The 17,698-nt window shown below is 42.8% G+C and overlaps 1 protein-coding gene across 1 annotated transcript in view; it reads right to left on the bottom strand.

Moving 5' to 3' along the window:
- rab7a (RAB7a, member RAS oncogene family) overlaps nucleotides 1-17,698 on the bottom strand; it is a 56,092-nt gene that overhangs the window by 25,325 nt on the left and 13,069 nt on the right. Inside the window, exon 2 of the mRNA XM_063068254.1 lies at nucleotides 7,411-7,472. Coding sequence (XP_062924324.1) covers nucleotides 7,411-7,463 — 53 coding nt within the window. The 5' untranslated portion in view covers nucleotides 7,464-7,472. The remainder of the gene's footprint in view (nucleotides 1-7,410; nucleotides 7,473-17,698) is intronic.

Raw genomic sequence — 17,698 nt, 5'->3', positions numbered from 1 at the left:
TTACTGAATGAATACCAAGCTCAATAGTTGGTTCCTCCTTCCACCCAAAAAAAATGCTAGTTCCTTACTACCGGAACACGTTTTAATGTCTATTATTGCAACCCATCTGGCTGCAGTCAATGTTGTGGGAAAAAAAAATGAAGCAACCAGCACATTTAAAATTTAATGAACTTGAAGATTTGCTTACAAAATCCCTCACAAGGCAGAGATCAACGCTGAAAAGCTGCAGCAAAACATCATGGAGCAAGAGCTCGTCATACAGCAGATGGATCAGTTACATCTGCAAAGGGGCAATGTGCTGCTGGGACATTTCTACACTGAAGACAGAACCATATTTTGAAAGTTGATTACATTCAAGCAGAATAACTATACTGAAAAGATGCAAGGCTGCAGGAAACAAGTGAGATGGTCTGAGTTAGACCCTTTGTAAAGAATTGGTGCTTGCTAAACAGACCTCTTTTGCAGAGCTCAATTACTGGAAGCCATTATAAATATACCCATCTGGGCTGTCCCTGACAGCCAGCAGCACCCTGCATAATCAGAACTCAACCAAATTAACAGTTAAATCCAGCATTAAGAAATCGAGGAAAAGGAGCTACAACAGGTGGAAATGAAATCTAAAATTAATTGACATGTAAAATAGTTTAAAGGATAGTATGAAAGTTATTCATAGAGTGCATGTGAATATCACAGCATGGTTACAAAATAGATTTAATCAGGTTGAAAGGTCAACATTTGTGCTCGGTCAGTTTATTATCTGAACATGCTTCAATTACCAAAAGGCTACAGAACAAAGAATTGCAAGGGACAAGGCAGCTGCTTAATGGAACGGCAGATAATGAAGACAGGTACTCAAAGGCAGACTCAAGTACTCTTGTATGAAGCAGTGATACATCTCCTGAAAAGGGCAGAATGAACAGTGAGGAACACTTGTGCAGCAAGTATTCCTCACTGCCCCATCACATCAGGGGATGGTGGCCACTGAGACCTCCAGACAGAATCAAAGGACATGACACTACAGCACAGAAACAGGCTATTCAGCCCATCAAGTCAGTGCTGAACTATTTATGAGCCTAGTCCTACTGACCTGCACCTGGATCACTGCCCCTCTATACCCCTCCTATTCACGAACCCATCTCTTAAATGTTCAAATCTAATCCACATCTATCACTCCACTGGCAGCTCACTCCACACTCACCACCTTGAGTGAAGTTTCCCCTCATGTTCTTCTTAAACATTTCACCCTTAATTGTGTTCTCTAGTTCTAGTCTCACTAAACCTCAGTGGAAAAAGCCTGCATTTACCCCATCTATACCCTTCAGTTTTGTATACTTCTATCAAATGCAGAAAAGGAGGGACGAGAAGATGGCGGCGTGACGCAACGCGTACGGCCGTTCCGAATGAATATCAATATGTGTAACTAGGGGTGCCGTGCACAATCTAGATTTGATGGGGACAGCTGTGAGAAAGCATGGAGGAACATCTGGAGAAACATCTGAAATGCCTGCTTCACTGCCGCTGCTACTGTGCGATCGAGAATCTCCGGAGGGGAAGGCCCCAAATCCTCGGCTTTGCGTATTGCCTGTTGCCAGGGCCGGGGTTGAAACGCTTGGCAGAGATGGTGCTCGGTGCCAAATAGGTGGTCGGAGGCTCGGAGTTTTTCAGACGGACTAAGTCGGACTGTGGTCAGATGCTTCCAGGATATTGCACTGGCAAGTTGGCGGCGCTGGAGGTTTACCGTCTGCGTGAGATGATGGGACTTTCGAGAGACTTTGAGACTTTTACTGTGCCATGGTCTGTTCTTATCAAATTACGGTATTGCTTTGCACTGTTGTAACTATGTTATAATTGTGGTTTTTGTTAGTTTTTAAGTCAGTTTGTTACGTGTTTTCATGTCATCATTCTGGAAAACATTTTTATCATTTCTTAATACATGCATTACTAAATGACAATAAAGGGGACTGCATGTCCTCAACCATAAAAAAATCTCTCCTCATTCTCCTACACTCCCTGCCCTGGAATAAAGTCCTAACCCATTCAACCTTTCCCTATAACTCTGGTCCTTAAGTTCTGACACTAACTGTGCAAATATTCTTTACACTTTCAATCTTATTTACATCTTTTCTGTAGGTAAGTGGTCAAAACTACACATAATACTTTAAATTAGTCCTCACCAACACCTTATACAACTTCAACATAACATCCCAACTCCTGTACTCAATACTTTGCTTTGAAACGATCTACAGTACATCATAAATCAAAGATTCCAAATGCCTCTTCACCCACACACTAACCAATGCAGCCCATGTAATACATGTTCCCTCCAATTCATGTTATGGAAATGCATTACAGCTTACCTATTACACCCCTATAGAGAGGACATGTTCTTATTAAACTATTTTCCATGATGTAAATGCTTAAATTGTCAACACTAACTTTTAAAATTTCTTATCTTGCAAGAACAAATTTAAGTTATTCATACATGGAGCTTAGAAAAATAGACAGCTATCGGTAACCTGAAGTAATTTCTAAAGTATGTACATGTTCGGCACAGCATCGTGGGCTGAAGGGCCGATATTGTGCTGTAGGTTTTCTATGTTTCTATAAATTTAAAGGCAATTTTGTTCCTCAAACTGTTGTAACTGATGGTACACCATTCTGAACCCTTTAGGCTTAATGATCCACTATCCCTGCACAATTTAATTGATCTGCATATGGAAATAAGTTTTAACTGTCCCCTTTCTTACCATCTGGCAGCTTTTAATGAACCAGGTTTACAAATAATAGTCGCAACATGATCTTGTCACCTTACCAAGGTAGGGAGCATCTTGCCCAACTTCAGCCACTAATCAAGTCAATTTGCTTTCTCCACAAACTTCAACTAAACCAAAACTCTTAAAAATCCCCAAATGCAAATAATCTAGAAAGACAAGGATATTAACTGGACCCTGTATGGCATTGGTTTTGCCATGGGAACCTATGAAAAACCTCTAGAAGCATTTTCCTAAAAAATTAGTATGCCTTATCCCTTTCAGCACAAGGCAGATGCCTGCAAATACAGCTTTGGTAATATACTTGGACACTGGTCTACACTACATTAGAGATGCACTGGATTCCATGGGGTGTTGGCAAGATACGTCAGAGCGCCACAGCACAGAAACAGGCCTTTAGCCCATCTAGTCCATGCCAGCCTGGTCTTCTGTCTCATCCCAGCTACCCAGATCATAGGCCTCCATACATCTCCCATCCATGTACCTATTTAAGAGTGATGTTAATGTTACGACTAAGTCTGCATCCACCACTTCTACTAGCAGTCTGGTTCACATTTGAACCACCCAGAGTTCCCCTTAAAAATCTCAACTTTCACCCCAAATCTACAACCTCTAGTTCTAGTCTTACCCAAACTGGGGAGAGGAGGGAGAAAGGAGCCTGCATGCATTCAGTGTATCTACATCCCTCAATTTTACATATCTCTAATATCTCCCCTCATTCTCCTACACTCCAAAGTAATGTCCAAACCTATTCAACCTCCCAAAGTGCAACACCTCACACTTGCATTAAATTCTATCTGCCATTTTTCCAGTTGGTTCAGCAACTTTGATAGCCTTTGTCACCATACACTACACCCCCAATCCTGGTGTCATCTGCAAATTTGCAGATCCAGTTTGCCATACTGAAATCATTAATATAGATGACAAACAGTAGACTCAGCACCAACCCCTGCATCAATTCCCAAGTCACAAATCTCCAATCAAAGAGACAACCAACTTCTACCACTCCCTGGTTTCTCCCTTGAGGGGGAGCAATATCCTCGCAGGTAGGTCTGCCAGCATGGTTCGGGAGGGTTTAAACTAACTTGCAAGGGGGATGGGACCTGGAGTGATAGAGCAGTGGAAGTGCATGGAGTAAAGCCAGATCTAACATATAAAGAGGCTTTGAGGAAAGAGAAGCAGAATAAAGGGTGTAAAGGTAGTAAGATAGAAGGGCTGAAGTGTGTGTACTTCAATGCAAGAAGCATCAGGAACAAAGGTGATGAACTGAGAGCTTGGATACATACATGGAATTATGATGTGGTGGCCATTACAGAGACTTGGGTGGCACCAGGGCAGGATCGGATTCTCAATATTCCTGGATTTCAGTGCTTTAAAAGGGACGGGGGGGGGGAAGAAAGGGGAGGAGGGGTGGCATTACCTGTCAGGGACATTACAGCTACAGAAAGGGTGGGTAATGTAGCAGGATCTTCTTTGAGTCAGCACGGGTGGAAGTCAAGAACAGGAAGGGAGCAGTTACTCTATTGGGAGTATTCTATATGCCCCCTGGTAGGAGCACAGATTGGGAGGCAGAGTTTGGAAAAGTGCAAAAAAAAACAAACAAACAAGGTTGTTATCATGGGTGACTTTAACTTCCCTAATATTCATTGGCACCTGATTAGTTCCAATGGTTTAGACGAGGCAGAGTTTGTTAAGTGTGTCCAGGACGGATTCCTGTCACAGTATGTGGACAGGCCGACCAGGGGGAATACCATACCAGATCTAGTATTAGGTAATGAACTGGGTCAGGTCACAGATCTCTCAGCGGGTGAACATCTGGGGGACAGTGACCACTGCTCCCTGACCTTTATCATTATCATGGAAAAGGATAGCATCAGAGAGGACTGGAAAATTTTTAATCGGGGAAGGGCTAATTATCAGGCTTCAAGGCTGGAACTTGCGGGTGTGAATTAGGATGATGCTTTTGCAGGGAAATGTACTATGGACATGTGGTCGATGTTTAGGAATCTCTTGCAGGATGTTAGGAATAAATTTGTCCCGGTGAGGAAGATAAAAAATGATAGGGTGAAAGAAATATGGGTGACAAGTGAGGTGGAAAATCTAGTCAGGTGGAAGAAGGCAGCATACATGAGGTTTAGGAAGCAAGGATCAGATGGGTCTATTGAGGAATATAGGGTAACAAAAAAAAAAAGGAGCTTAAGAAGGGGCTGAGAAGAGCAAGAAGGGGGCATGAGAAGGCCTTGGCGAGTTGGGTAAAGGAAAACTCCAAGGCATTCTTCAATTATGTGAAGAACAAAAGGATGACAGGAGTGAAGGTAGGACCGATTAGAGATAAAGGTGGGAAGATGCGCCTGGAGGCTGTGGAAGTGATTGAGGTCCTCAATGAATACTTCTCTTCAGTATTCACCAATGAGAGGGAACTTGATGACGATGAGGACAATATGAGTGAGGTTGATGTTCTGGAGCATATTAAGAGAGAGGTGCTGCTGGAGTTGTTAAAATACATTAGGATGGATAAGTCCCTGGGGCCTGATGGAATATTTCCCAGGCTGCTCCATGAGGGGAGGGAAGAGATTGCTGAGCCTCTGACTAGGATCTTTATGTCCTTGTTGTCCGTGGGAATGGTACCAGAGGTTTGGAGGGAGGCGAATGTTGACCCCTTGGTCAAAAAAGGTAGTAGGGATAGTCCGGGTAATTATAGACCACAGAACAATACAGCACAGTACAGGCCCTTTGGCCCACAATCTTGTGTCGACCCTTAAACCCTGCCTCCCATATAACCCCCCACCTTAAATTCCTCTATATACCTGTCCAGTAGTCTCTTAAATTTCACTAGTGTATCTGCCTCCACCACTGACTCAGGCAGTGCATTCCACGCACCAACCACTGAGTAAAAAACCTTCCTCTAATATTCCCCTTGAACTTCCCACTCCTTACCTTAAAGCCATGTCCTCTTGTATTGAGCAGTGGTGCCCTGGGGAAGAGGCGCTGGCTGTCCAGTCTATCTATTCCTCTTAATATCTTGTATATCTCTATCATGTCTCCTCTCATCCTCCTTCTCTCCAGAGAGTTAAAGCCCTAGCTCCCTTAATCTCTGATCATAATGCATACTCTCTAAACCAGGCAACATCCTGGTAAATCTCTTCTGTACTCTTTCCAGTACCCTTAGGATACTATGTCACTTAATTGGGAAAGGAGATCATTGCCGAACAGTTTCTAACTAGCATCAGTCGCACGCACACCACGAGTCTGTTAGACACTACACCAGAGTGAACAGATTTTAAAAATAGCATCAGATGCTTGTGCTTATGTTCAAAGAGCAGGGATTTTTTTTTTGTCACTTATAGCTAGCAAGAAATAAGCATCAAGACAATTCAGAACTGTTTTGCTCAGTGGTTTCAAGCATTCAGGTTTGGAGTTGCCAGAAATGGCCAGGAGTGAAAATGAAATTGTTTCACTATTTCAACAAGTTAGGATTATGAAGGTATCATCAATCTTGAACGTCACAATGAAAATGAAGATTTGGAGGATGCAATCTTTGAAAGCATTATTTGAAGGCAGCCCATGATCTGCACTTGGTGTGTGCTGATTTTGGTCATTTGCAGTGAAAATAACAGTAATATGTATTGGATTAATTCATCCATCAATAACTTAGAAATTCAGTTATGGTACAGTAGTAGGTTTAGGAGTGTTCTAATATATCATGCATTTAAATTAAATACAGAATGTTACTCATTAAAAAACAATAGTATTTCCATGAAACTTTGGGTAATTGGGGTAGCCGCTTAATTGGGCCAAAATGTACTGGCTCAGATGTGCCCCAAATAATGAAATACTTTTATGCTGTGCCTTAGAACATCTTGCTCATGACTGACATCTGGCTCTCCAGTTTATTCTTAGAGCCTTTCTTAAGCAACAGAACATTAGCTACCTTCCAGCACCTCATTTGTGGCAAAGGACATTTTAACTATCTCTGCAGTTTCTGCACTCACCTCCTGCAAGGCCCTGGGGATTTACTCACCCTATTTGCCCCAAGACAGCAAGCACCTCTTCTGTAATCAGTCCACACTTTGCTACTCTTCTGCCTCAGATCTATAGGTTGTGCAGCCGTCTCTCAAGTAAATATAGAGATTTCTACACGCTACAGCCTAGAACTCAGTATCATGCCAGGGCAAGGAGAAGAATAAAAAACACTAAGGAGAGCAAAATGCAACTTCACTGCTGCAAGTCTTTAATTCTCTGCTTCAGGAGGACCATGCATCACAGATGACCATTTATGAACACAATTTAGGAGCACTGGAGTTCAGTGGGAAAGTATACTCTTGATACAGTTACAGTAAAGAGCAGGCTGCTAATTTACTTCAGTCAGAGGTAATAGTTTACTGGCTCAGTCCAACTTCAGTTTAAAAAAAATTGCATAATACCTTAAAGTGAGGGCATTTCACTACTAAGCAAAATTTCAGATTTGGCCTACATTACTTCACATTTTAACTGAACTTTTGACCATGTCCCCAGCAATATAGTACAGATGATTATACATATATCTATTCAAGTCAGTAATAAAATGGCTTGTGACCAACAAGCTAGTAACGGTTTTATTAATAGTGGAGGTGGCATTTAGATGTCAAAATTACCTTACCCTGAATCGCCCAAGATGATGACTTTCAGCAAAACTTTCTTCCTAGACGTCATCTTTCAAAGCTGGAAAAGAGGTAGACAGTTTAGACAATTCTTTCTTTGTTGCTCATTTAAGCATTGAGATTTTTGCCTTCACTTTGCTGCAAACTCTGCAGTTACTGTATGCTAGTGATTTAGTTAAATTTAGAACCCTGGTATAATTATCACATCATCTCCCACTGGGAAAACACCCAATTGGTTGGGGTTGAATGCTTCAGTGACCTTCGCATAAATGGAACCATCACCCCTACATTGTCAGGTTTATGCATCTGCAGTGACATGATGATTGGCTGGATGTTCTTCAAGGACCGTTGCCTCAGAAAAGCTGCTTACCATTAGGAAGGAGGTACAGAAGCCTGAAGACAATTCAGGAACAGCTTCTTTCTCTGCCATCCAATTTCCAAAAGGACATTGAACCCAGGAACACTACTTTGCTACTTCTCACAAAGTGTTTTTGCACTACTTTTCTTAATTTTACATATGTACATACTGCAAGTCACTTTTTCTATATTTAGCATGCATTGCAATTGCACTGTTGCCAGTGTCAACAAATTTCAATACATTTGCCAGTGACATGAAACTAGATTCTGAAGTACAAAAGTATACCATTAGACAAAAGCAGAATTGGGCTATTCTGTCCATCAATCTGTCCCGTCATTCCATCATGGCTGATATATTATTCCTCTCAGCCCCATTCTCCTTGTAACCTTCGATGCCCTGATTAATCAAGAACCTATCAATTTCCACTTTAAATACCCATCCACTTTGCCTCCACAGCTGTTTGTGGCAATGAATTCCACCAATTCACTACCCTCCGGCTAAAGAAATTCCTCCTCATCCCTGTTTGAAAGGGACATCCTTCTATTCTGAGACTGTGCCTTCTGGTCCTAGACTCCCCCATATTTCACTTTCTGAAATATCCTATATAAATCAATGGCATTCAATAAAATTAGTGGTGGAAGACGACCATTTGATTTGCACCTTCTAGATGTACACTTTTCTAGTCTCATTTCACCGAACATGCATTCAGTTCCCTTTCCAAAGAAATGGCCACAAGGTAATGGACCCCATTTCAGATCTAACTTTCATCCACAATAACAAATCTCCAGCAAGGTTAATTTATCAGTATCATGACGACTGCAGGGTCACAGTTCAGCTGACAGGTGCAAAGATCAAGTCCAAGCATTCCTAATCAAACCAAAGTTCACAAGTACCACATTTTCAACTGTAAATAACAAAAATTAACCAGTGCTCAAATGCTTTTCCCAGGAACTTGATCATCTCCAGCTTTTTTCAAATTCTTTCCCTCTCAACTTCAATTTTTAAAAAGTTAACCCGTACAAAGGTGCACTTTAACATTTAATAACAGGCCAGCGATTCTTGGCAGGCAAATCTGCACTTAATTCTGTCAAGGCAATGTGTCAGAAAAACCAACTGAAAGCTTAATTTTAGATTTGAAAGTGACATCAAACCATGGGATCATAATTCTTTTCCTCAAATCACTCACGGATAGAGTGATTGGAGAGGATGCTAGCTCGACACAATTTACACATGCCTATGGGGGCCCTCCATTGGTCAGGATTGGCCATGGATATTGAGTCATAGCTGTTTACATAATACACAAGCCAGGGCAGTACAATATGGAGAGCAAGCTGTTGCCCATGTAGCAAGCTCCCCCTCTCCACACAGCTGATGAATCAATAACAGCACAAGATATCGGAGCAGAATTAGCCCATCTGGCCCATCGAGACTTGTGCCATTTCCTCTCAGCCCAGTCTCCTGCCTTCTCCCCAAGACCAATCAAGAATTTATCAACCTCTGTCTTAATTATACATGAAGACTTAGCTTCTACAGCTGTTTGTGGCAACAAATTCCACAGATTCAGCATACTGTGGCTTAAGAAATTCCTCATCATCTCCATTCTAAAATGACACCCCCTCTATTCTGAGGCTATGTCCTCTGGTCCTAGGGACTCTCCCACATCCACTATCTTGGCCTATTATCATTCAATAACTTCAATGTCATCCCTCAATCTTCTGGACTCCAGTGAACACAGGCCCAGAGCCATCAAACACACTTCACCTGGCAAGCCAATCAATCCTGTAATCATTTTTGTGAATCTTTGAACCCTCTCCAGTGTCAACACATGCTAAGATGGGGGCAAAAACATAGAAACATAGAAAATAGGTGCAGGAGTAGGCCATTTGGCCCTTCGAGCCTGCACCGCCATTTATTATGATCATGGCTGATCATCCAACTCAGAACCCTGCACCAGCCTTCCCTCCATACCCCCTGACCCCCGTAGCCACAAGGGCCATATCTAACTCCCTCTTAAACATAGCCAATGAACTGGCCTCAACAGTTTGCTGTGGCAGAGAATTCCACAGATTCACCACTCTCTGTGTGAAGAAGTTTTTCCTAATCTCGGTCCTAAAAGGCTTCCCCTCTATCCTCAAACTGTGACCCCTCGTTCTGGACTTCCCCAACATCGGGAACAATCTTCCTGCATCTAGCCTGTCCAATCCCTTTAGGATCTTATACATTTCAATCAGATCCCCCCCTCAATCTTCTAAATTCCAACGAGTACAAGCCCAGTTCATCCAGTCTTTCTTCATATGAAAGTCCTGCCATCCCAGGAATCAATCTGGTGAACCTTCTTTGTACTCCCTCTATGGCAAAGATGTCTTTCCTCAGATTAGGGGACCAAAACTGCACACAATACTCCAGGTGTTGTCTCACCAAGGCCTTGTACAACTGCAGTAGTACCTCCCTGCTCCTGTACTCGAATCCTCTCGCTATAAATGCCAGCATACCATTCGCCTTTTTCACCGCCTGCTGTACCTGCATGCCCACTTTCAATGACTGGTGTATAATGACACCCAGGTCTCGTTGCACCTCCCCTTTTCCTAATCGGCCACCATTCAGATAATAATCTGTTTTCCTATTTTTGCCACCAAAGTGGATAACTTCACATTTATCCACATTAAATTGCATCTGCCATGAGTTTGCCCACTCACCCAACCTATCCAAGTCACCCTGCATCCTCCTCACTGCTAACACTGCCACCCAGCTTCGTGTCATCCGCAAACTTGGAGATGCTGCATTTAATTCCCTCATCCAAGTCAATATATATTGTAAACAACTGGGGTCCCAGCACCGAGCCTTGCGGTACCCCACTAGTCACCGCCTGCCATTCTGAAAAGGTCCCGTTTATTCCCACTCTTTGCTTCCTGTCTGCTAACCAATTCTCCACCCACACCAATACCTTACCCCCAATACCGTGTGCTTTAAGTTTGCACACTAATCTCCTGTGTGGGACCTTGTCAAAAGCCTTTTGAAAATCCAAATATACCACATCCACTGGTTCTCCCCTATCCACTCTACTAGTTACATCCTCAAAAAATTCTATGAGATTCGTCAGACATGATTTTCCTTTCACAAATCCATGCTGACTTTGTCCGATCATTTCACCGCTTTCCGAATGTGCTGTTATCACATCCTTGATAACTGACTCCAGCAGTTTCCCCACCACCGACGTTAGGCTAACCGGTCTATAATTCCCCGGTTTCTCTCTCCCTCCTTTTTTAAAAAGTGAGGTTACATTAGCCACCCTCCAATCCTCAGGAACTAGTCCAGAATCTAACGAGTTTTGAAAAATTATCACTAATGCATCCACTATTTCTTGGGCTACTTCCTTAAGCACTCTGGGATGCAGACCATCTGGCCCTGGGGATTTATCTGCCTTCAATCCCTTCAATTTACCTAACACCACTTCCCTACTAACATGTATTTCACTCAGTTCCTCCATCTCACTGGACCCTCTGTCCCTTACTATTTCTGGAAGATTATTTATGTCCTCCTTAGTGAAAATAGAACCAAAGTAATTATTCAATTGGTCTGCGATGTCCTTGCTTCCCATAATCAATTCACCTGTTTCTGTCTGCAGGGGACCTACATTTGTCTTTACCAGTCTTTTCCTTTTTACATATCTATAAAAGCTTTTACAGTCCGTTTTTATGTTCTCTGCCAGTTTTCTCTCATAATCTTTTTTCCCCTTCCTAATTAAGCCCTTTGTCCTCCTCTGCTGAACTCTGAATTTCTCCCAGTCCTCAGGTGAGCCACTTTCTCTGGCTAATTTGTATGCTACTTCTTTGGAATTGATACTATCCCTAATTTCTCTTGTCAGCCACGGGTGCACTACCTTCCTTGATTTATTCTTTTGCCAAACTGGGATGAACAATTGTTGTAGTTCATCCATGCAACCTTTAAATGCTTGCCATTGCATATCCACCATCAATCCTTTAAGTGTCATTTGCCAGTCTATCTTAGCTAATTCACGACTCATACCTTCAAAGTTACCCCTCTTTAAGTTCAGAACCTTTGTTTCTGAATTAACTATGTCACTCTCCATATTAATGAAGAATTCCACCATATTATGGTCACTCTTACCCAAGGGGCCTCTCACGACAATATCGCTAATTAACCCTTCCTCATTGCTCAAAACCCAGTCCAGAATAGCCTGCTCTCTAGTTGGTTCCTCGACATGTTGGTTCAAAAAACCATCCCGCATACATTCCAAGAAATCCTCTTCCTCAGCACCTTTACCAATTTGGTTCACCCAGTCTACATGTAGATTGAAGTCACCCATTATAACTGCTGTTCCTTTATTGCACACATTTCTAATTTCCTGTTTAATACCATCTCCAACCTCACTACTACTGTTAGGTGGCCTGTACACAACTCCCACCAGCGTCTTCTGCCCCTACGCAGCTCTACCCATATCGATTCCACATCTTCCCGGCTTATGTCCTTCCTTTCTATTGCGTTAATCTCTTCTCTAACCAAAACTGTTCATAATACTCCACAAAGTATCACAAGTGCTTTGAAAAGCTTCACCAGAGACTCAACCTGCAAATTAACCTTGGGGAATCCTGCACAAGGCCTCCCAAGTCCTTTTGCCCCTCAGTTTTTTAAATATTTTCTCTATTTAGAAAAGTCATCTATCAAAGTGCATGACCATACACTTCCAGACACCGTATTCTAACTGCTATTTCTTTGCCCATTCTCCCAATGTCCAAATCCTTTTGTACCTTCTCTACTTCCTCAAAACTACCTGCCCCTCCACCTATCTTCATATCCAAAAAGGAAAGGTAGAGACCAATAAAGCTTGACACTAGTGGCATTGCAGGAATTACCAGTCAGCATTAACTTCAATATAGGACTGTCTTAGGGTCTCCAGTTCCAGATTTTTTCCCCTTCAGGTTTCATTTCAAAACTTTCCCCCATGAGTGGGTATAGCTGCAAGGTAGCAGAGATTTGACATTAGTTTTCCTTCTCCTAGTTGAGCTGCCAACCTGAAATGACTTGATAAGAGTGAATGTGGAGAGGATGTTTCCTGTGGTGGTGGTATCCAGAACTAGAGGGCACAGCCTCAAAGTTGAGGGGTGACCTTTTAGAACAGAGGCAAGGAGGAATTAAAAAAAAAATATATATATATATAGAGAATATAAAAAGCTAGAGAGTAGTAAATCTAGAATGCTCTGCCACAGACTGTAGTGGAGGCCAGGTCTGTGGGTATATTTAAGGGAGAAGTTGATAGTTTCCTGATCGGTCAGGGGATTAAAGGATATGGCAAGGCGGCAGGTGTGTGGGGTTGAGTGGGATCCAGAATCAGCCATTATGGAATGATGGAGCAAACTCGATAGGCTGAATGGCCTAATTCTACTCCTACATCTTTGGTCATGGTTAGTCCATGAACCCCATCTGCCCAAAGTAATTGGCATCAAGCTGCCAGTAACTCACCTTTGCCTCCTCTCTATCAGTAGCAATGGTTCCACCAGGCTTAGTGGCCAACATGAAGGGCAGGAGCAGAATTTGGTTGTCAGAAGCTATGTCAGACATGCCATTGGGAGCATTTAATAGGTAGGAGCTTGTCCCCACTACCACCCTAGCTATAACAACCTTAAGGAACCATGTGCCTAAATATACTTTAATCCACCACCCATTATCTTCAAAGCAATTAGTCTGTATTAATTCAGAACCACAGGCTGATTTGCAATGCATTGGATAATGAAAATTTTGATGTGTCTAGATAGACTGCATCATTTGAAACAATCAATAGGCAGTTTCACCTTCTTTACAAGCTTAGACACTGAAAGCAACCTTTCACCCCAATGGGAATATTTAGCGCCAAGTCACTGATTACCTACCATATTAACTCAAACTATGTTTAGGAATTCAATTACATTCCTATATACACTGGTTCTTTGATAAAACCACAAGACATAGAAGCAGAATTAGGCCATTTGGCTCATCAAGTCTGCTCCACTATTTCATGACTGATCCATTTCCCCTCAACTCCATTCTCCCCAAAACCATTCACACTGACTAATCAGAAACCCATCAGCCTTTACTTAAATACACTCAAACACCTGGCCTCCATGTTGTGCTACCTGTGGCAACAAATTTCACAATTTGCCACCCTCCCTATCTGTTCTAAATGATCATCTCTATTGAGGCCGTCTGGTCCTAGATTCCCCACTAGAGGAAACAGCCTTTACATAGGCGGGAGGAGAAGATGGCAGTGCAATGCAGCGCGCGCAGCGCTCCAGTGAAATGATATTGTTTCTGTTAAATAGGGGCCGTGGACAATTCTGCTTTGATGAAGACAGACGTGAGAAGCAGAGGAACATCTGGAGAAGTTTCTGAAATGACTGGTTCGCTGCTGTTGTTACTGTGCGATAGAGAATCTCCTGAGGGTAGGCCCCAAAATCCCCAGCTTGGCCTGTGGCTGGCCACCAAGGCTGAGGTCGAAGCGTTCGGATAGAGATGGCGCACTGTACTCTGTGTTGGAGGGCTGATCAGAGCTCGAAGTTTTCGGACAACTCAGAGTCGGACTGTGGTAGGGCATGGCAGGGAGCGTTTTCTTCCTTCTCCTGTCTGTGTGAGATGTGGGACTTCTGAGAGACTTTGAACTTTTTTTTTTAACTGTGCCATGGCCTGTTCTTCATCAAGTTATGGTATTGTTGCACTGTTGTAACTATAGATTATAATTGTGTGGTTTTGTTAGTTTTCCAGTCTTGGTCTGTCCTATTTTTGTGATATCACACCAGAGGAATATTGTATCATTTCGTAATGCATGCTTTACTAAATGACAATAAAAGAGGACTATGTGTCTTCATAATCGAATCCAAAATCTAATATCCACTCTACCCAGGCCTTTCAACATTTATTAGGTTTCAATGAGACTCCACCCCCCCCCCATTCTTAATTTCAGCATTAGTCCCAAAGCCAAACACTGCTCACGCAAAAACCCATTTATTCCCAGAATAATTTGTCAGCATCGCCCCAAACCCTCTCCAATGTCAGTACATCCTTTAAATAAGGGGCCCAAAACTGTTCACAATACTCCAAATGATGCCTACTGGTACCTTATAAAGCCTCAGCATTACACCCTTGCTTTTATATTCCAGTCCTCTTGAAATTAATGCCAACATTGTATTTGCCTTCCTCACCACAGACCTAACCTGCAAATTAACCCTTAGGGAATCTTGCACAAGGACTCCCAAATCCCTTTGTGGCTTTCAGAACCCTGGCACGTAGGCTATGTGACTCTACCTTCAGTTTCAGTTTCTCCAGCACTTTGCCTTAGTAATAGCAAGTGCACTCACTTTTGCCCCGATACCCTTGAACTTCCCATAGTGCTAGCATCTTCTATACTAAAAACTAATGCAAAACACTTACTCAGTTCATCTTTCATTTCCTTACCATCCACTACTACCTCCCCATCAACATTTTCCAGCAGCCCAGTATCTAGGAATATCTGGAACACTGAGGCTGTCTACAAGAAGGGTCGGAGCCACCTCTATTTCCTGAGGAGACTGAGGTCCTTTAACATCTGCCGGATGATGCTGAGGATGTTCTACGAGTCTGTGGTGGCCAGTGCTATCATGTTTGCTGTTGTGTGCTGGGGCAGCAGGCTGAGGGTAGCATACACCAACAGAATCAACAAACTCATTCGTAAGGCCAGTGATGTTGTGGGGATGGAACTGGACTCTCTGACGGTGGTGTCTGAAAAGAGGATGCTGTCCAAGTTGCATGCCATCTTGGATGATGTCTCCCATCCACTACATAATGTACTGGGTGGGCACAGGAGTACATTCAGCCAGAGACTCATCCCACCGAGATGCAGCACAGAGCGTCATAGGAAGTCATTCCCATCAAACTTTACAACTCCTCCCTTGGAGGGTCAGATACCCTGAGCCAATAGGCTGGTCCTGGACTTATTTCCTGGCATAATTTACATAATACTATTTAACTATTTATGGTTCTATTACTATTATTTATGGTGCAACTGTAACAAAAACTAATTTCCCCCGGGATCAATAAAGTATGACTATGACTAAACCTTACTCTATGCAAATGAAAACTTTATATTTCATATTTCCCCCCTTATGCCTCTTTTAGTTGCCATCTGTTGGTTTTTAAAGCTTCCTAATCCACTAACTTTTGCTGTTGTATGCTCTCTTCTGCTGTAATGGAGGCTTTGACTGACTTTGTCAGCCATAGTTGCGTCATCCTGCTTTTAGAATACTTCTTTGGGATGTATCTATCCTGCATCTTCCAGATTGCTCCCAGAAATTCCAGCCACTACTGTTCTGCCCCTGCTAGCATCCCCTTCTAATCAATCCTTGGCCAGCTCCTCTCTCATGCCTCTCAATTCCTTTGCTCCAACATAGTACTAATCCATCCGACTAGCTTCTCAAATTGCAGGGTGAATTCTATCATATCATGATCCTGAGGGTTCCTTTACTTTAAGCTCCCCAAATAAACACAGTTCATTACACAACATTCAATCCACAGTTTATCTCTAGTGGGTTCAACCGCAAGCTGCTCTAAAAAGCTGTTTCAAAGGCATTCTACAAACTCCCTTGGGGAAAATCAAGGTGGTACTGAATCCCAATCTACCAGCACATTGAAATCCCCTCATGACTACTGTAACATTGTCCTTTTGAATCTTCCACTGCAATTTATACCCTCATGCTGGCTACTATTCTGTATACAACTCCCACTAGGGAGTTTTTAAAACACTTGCTGTTTCTTAGCTCTACCTAGAGGGTTTCTACAACTTCCAATCTTATGTCACCTCCTTGTACGGATATAACTGATTTTCTAAAAACCAGAGCCATGCCACCCACTAACCCTACCTACTGTCCTTTCAATGTGTATCCTTGGGTTTTAAGCCCAAAAAATATAATCTTCTAGCCACGACTCAGTGATGCCACAATGTCAAACCTGCCACTCTCCAACCGTGCTACTAGATCTGCCTTCTATTTGAATGCCCGCAATATACAGAGTAACCCCTTTAGTCCCATCACCCTTTGATTTTCTTCCCCCCCCCTTTACCCTGCAACGTCCCACTGACTGCAATTTTGCCTTATCTGCCCATCCTTCCTGACGGTCTCACTAAACACTGCCTCTGCTTGTAAACCAACAAGTCCACCACTCTAATTCCCATCCCCCTGCCAACAGCTCTAGCAAACCTGCCTGCAAGGATATTGGTTCCCCCTGTGGTCCAGGTGTAATGTGTCCCTCTTGTATAGGCCATACCTTTCCCAAGGATCCAGAAATCTGAAATCCTGCCCCGTGCACGAGTTCCTCAGCCTTGAAATCATCCTATTCTTACCCACACTGATGCATGGCAGAAGCAGCAATCAAAAATTGGTACCCAAGAGGCCGTGCTTTTTAGCTTTCTACCTAGCTCCACAAATTCTCTCCAGGACTTCCTTGCTTTTCCTACTTGTGTCATTGGTGCCAATAAGTACCAGGACTGCTGGCAGCTCACCCCCCCCCCCGCCCCTTTAGAATGTTGTGGACACGATACTAAACATCCCCAACCCCAGCACCTGGGAGATAACATACCATCCAGGAGTCTCCATTGTATCCACAGAAACTTGTTTCTACTCCTGTAAGCATGGAATCCCTATCCCTGCAGCAGTGCTCTTCTATCCCTTCCTTCATGAGGAACAGCACCAGACTCAAGCTACAAGGAAGTTTTGTTATTAAAATAGTCCAACAGTTTTGAAGAGATTAGCATGTTAAGATTTGTTGACTAGATTAGATTAGTTTTGCCACACATACAATGAAATGTATAGTACAGAGAAATGTACCTTTTGCATTAACATCCACAGACTGAGGATGCTTTGGGGCAGCCAGCAAGTGTCACCATGCTTCTTGCACCAACATTGCAT

Source organism: Mobula hypostoma, chromosome 15 (assembly GCF_963921235.1).
Source record: "Mobula hypostoma chromosome 15, sMobHyp1.1, whole genome shotgun sequence".
Taxonomy (NCBI): Eukaryota; Metazoa; Chordata; class Chondrichthyes; order Myliobatiformes; family Myliobatidae; genus Mobula; species Mobula hypostoma.
Note: the sequence above shows the minus strand (reverse complement) of the source record. Positions and strands in the feature narration are given on the sequence as shown.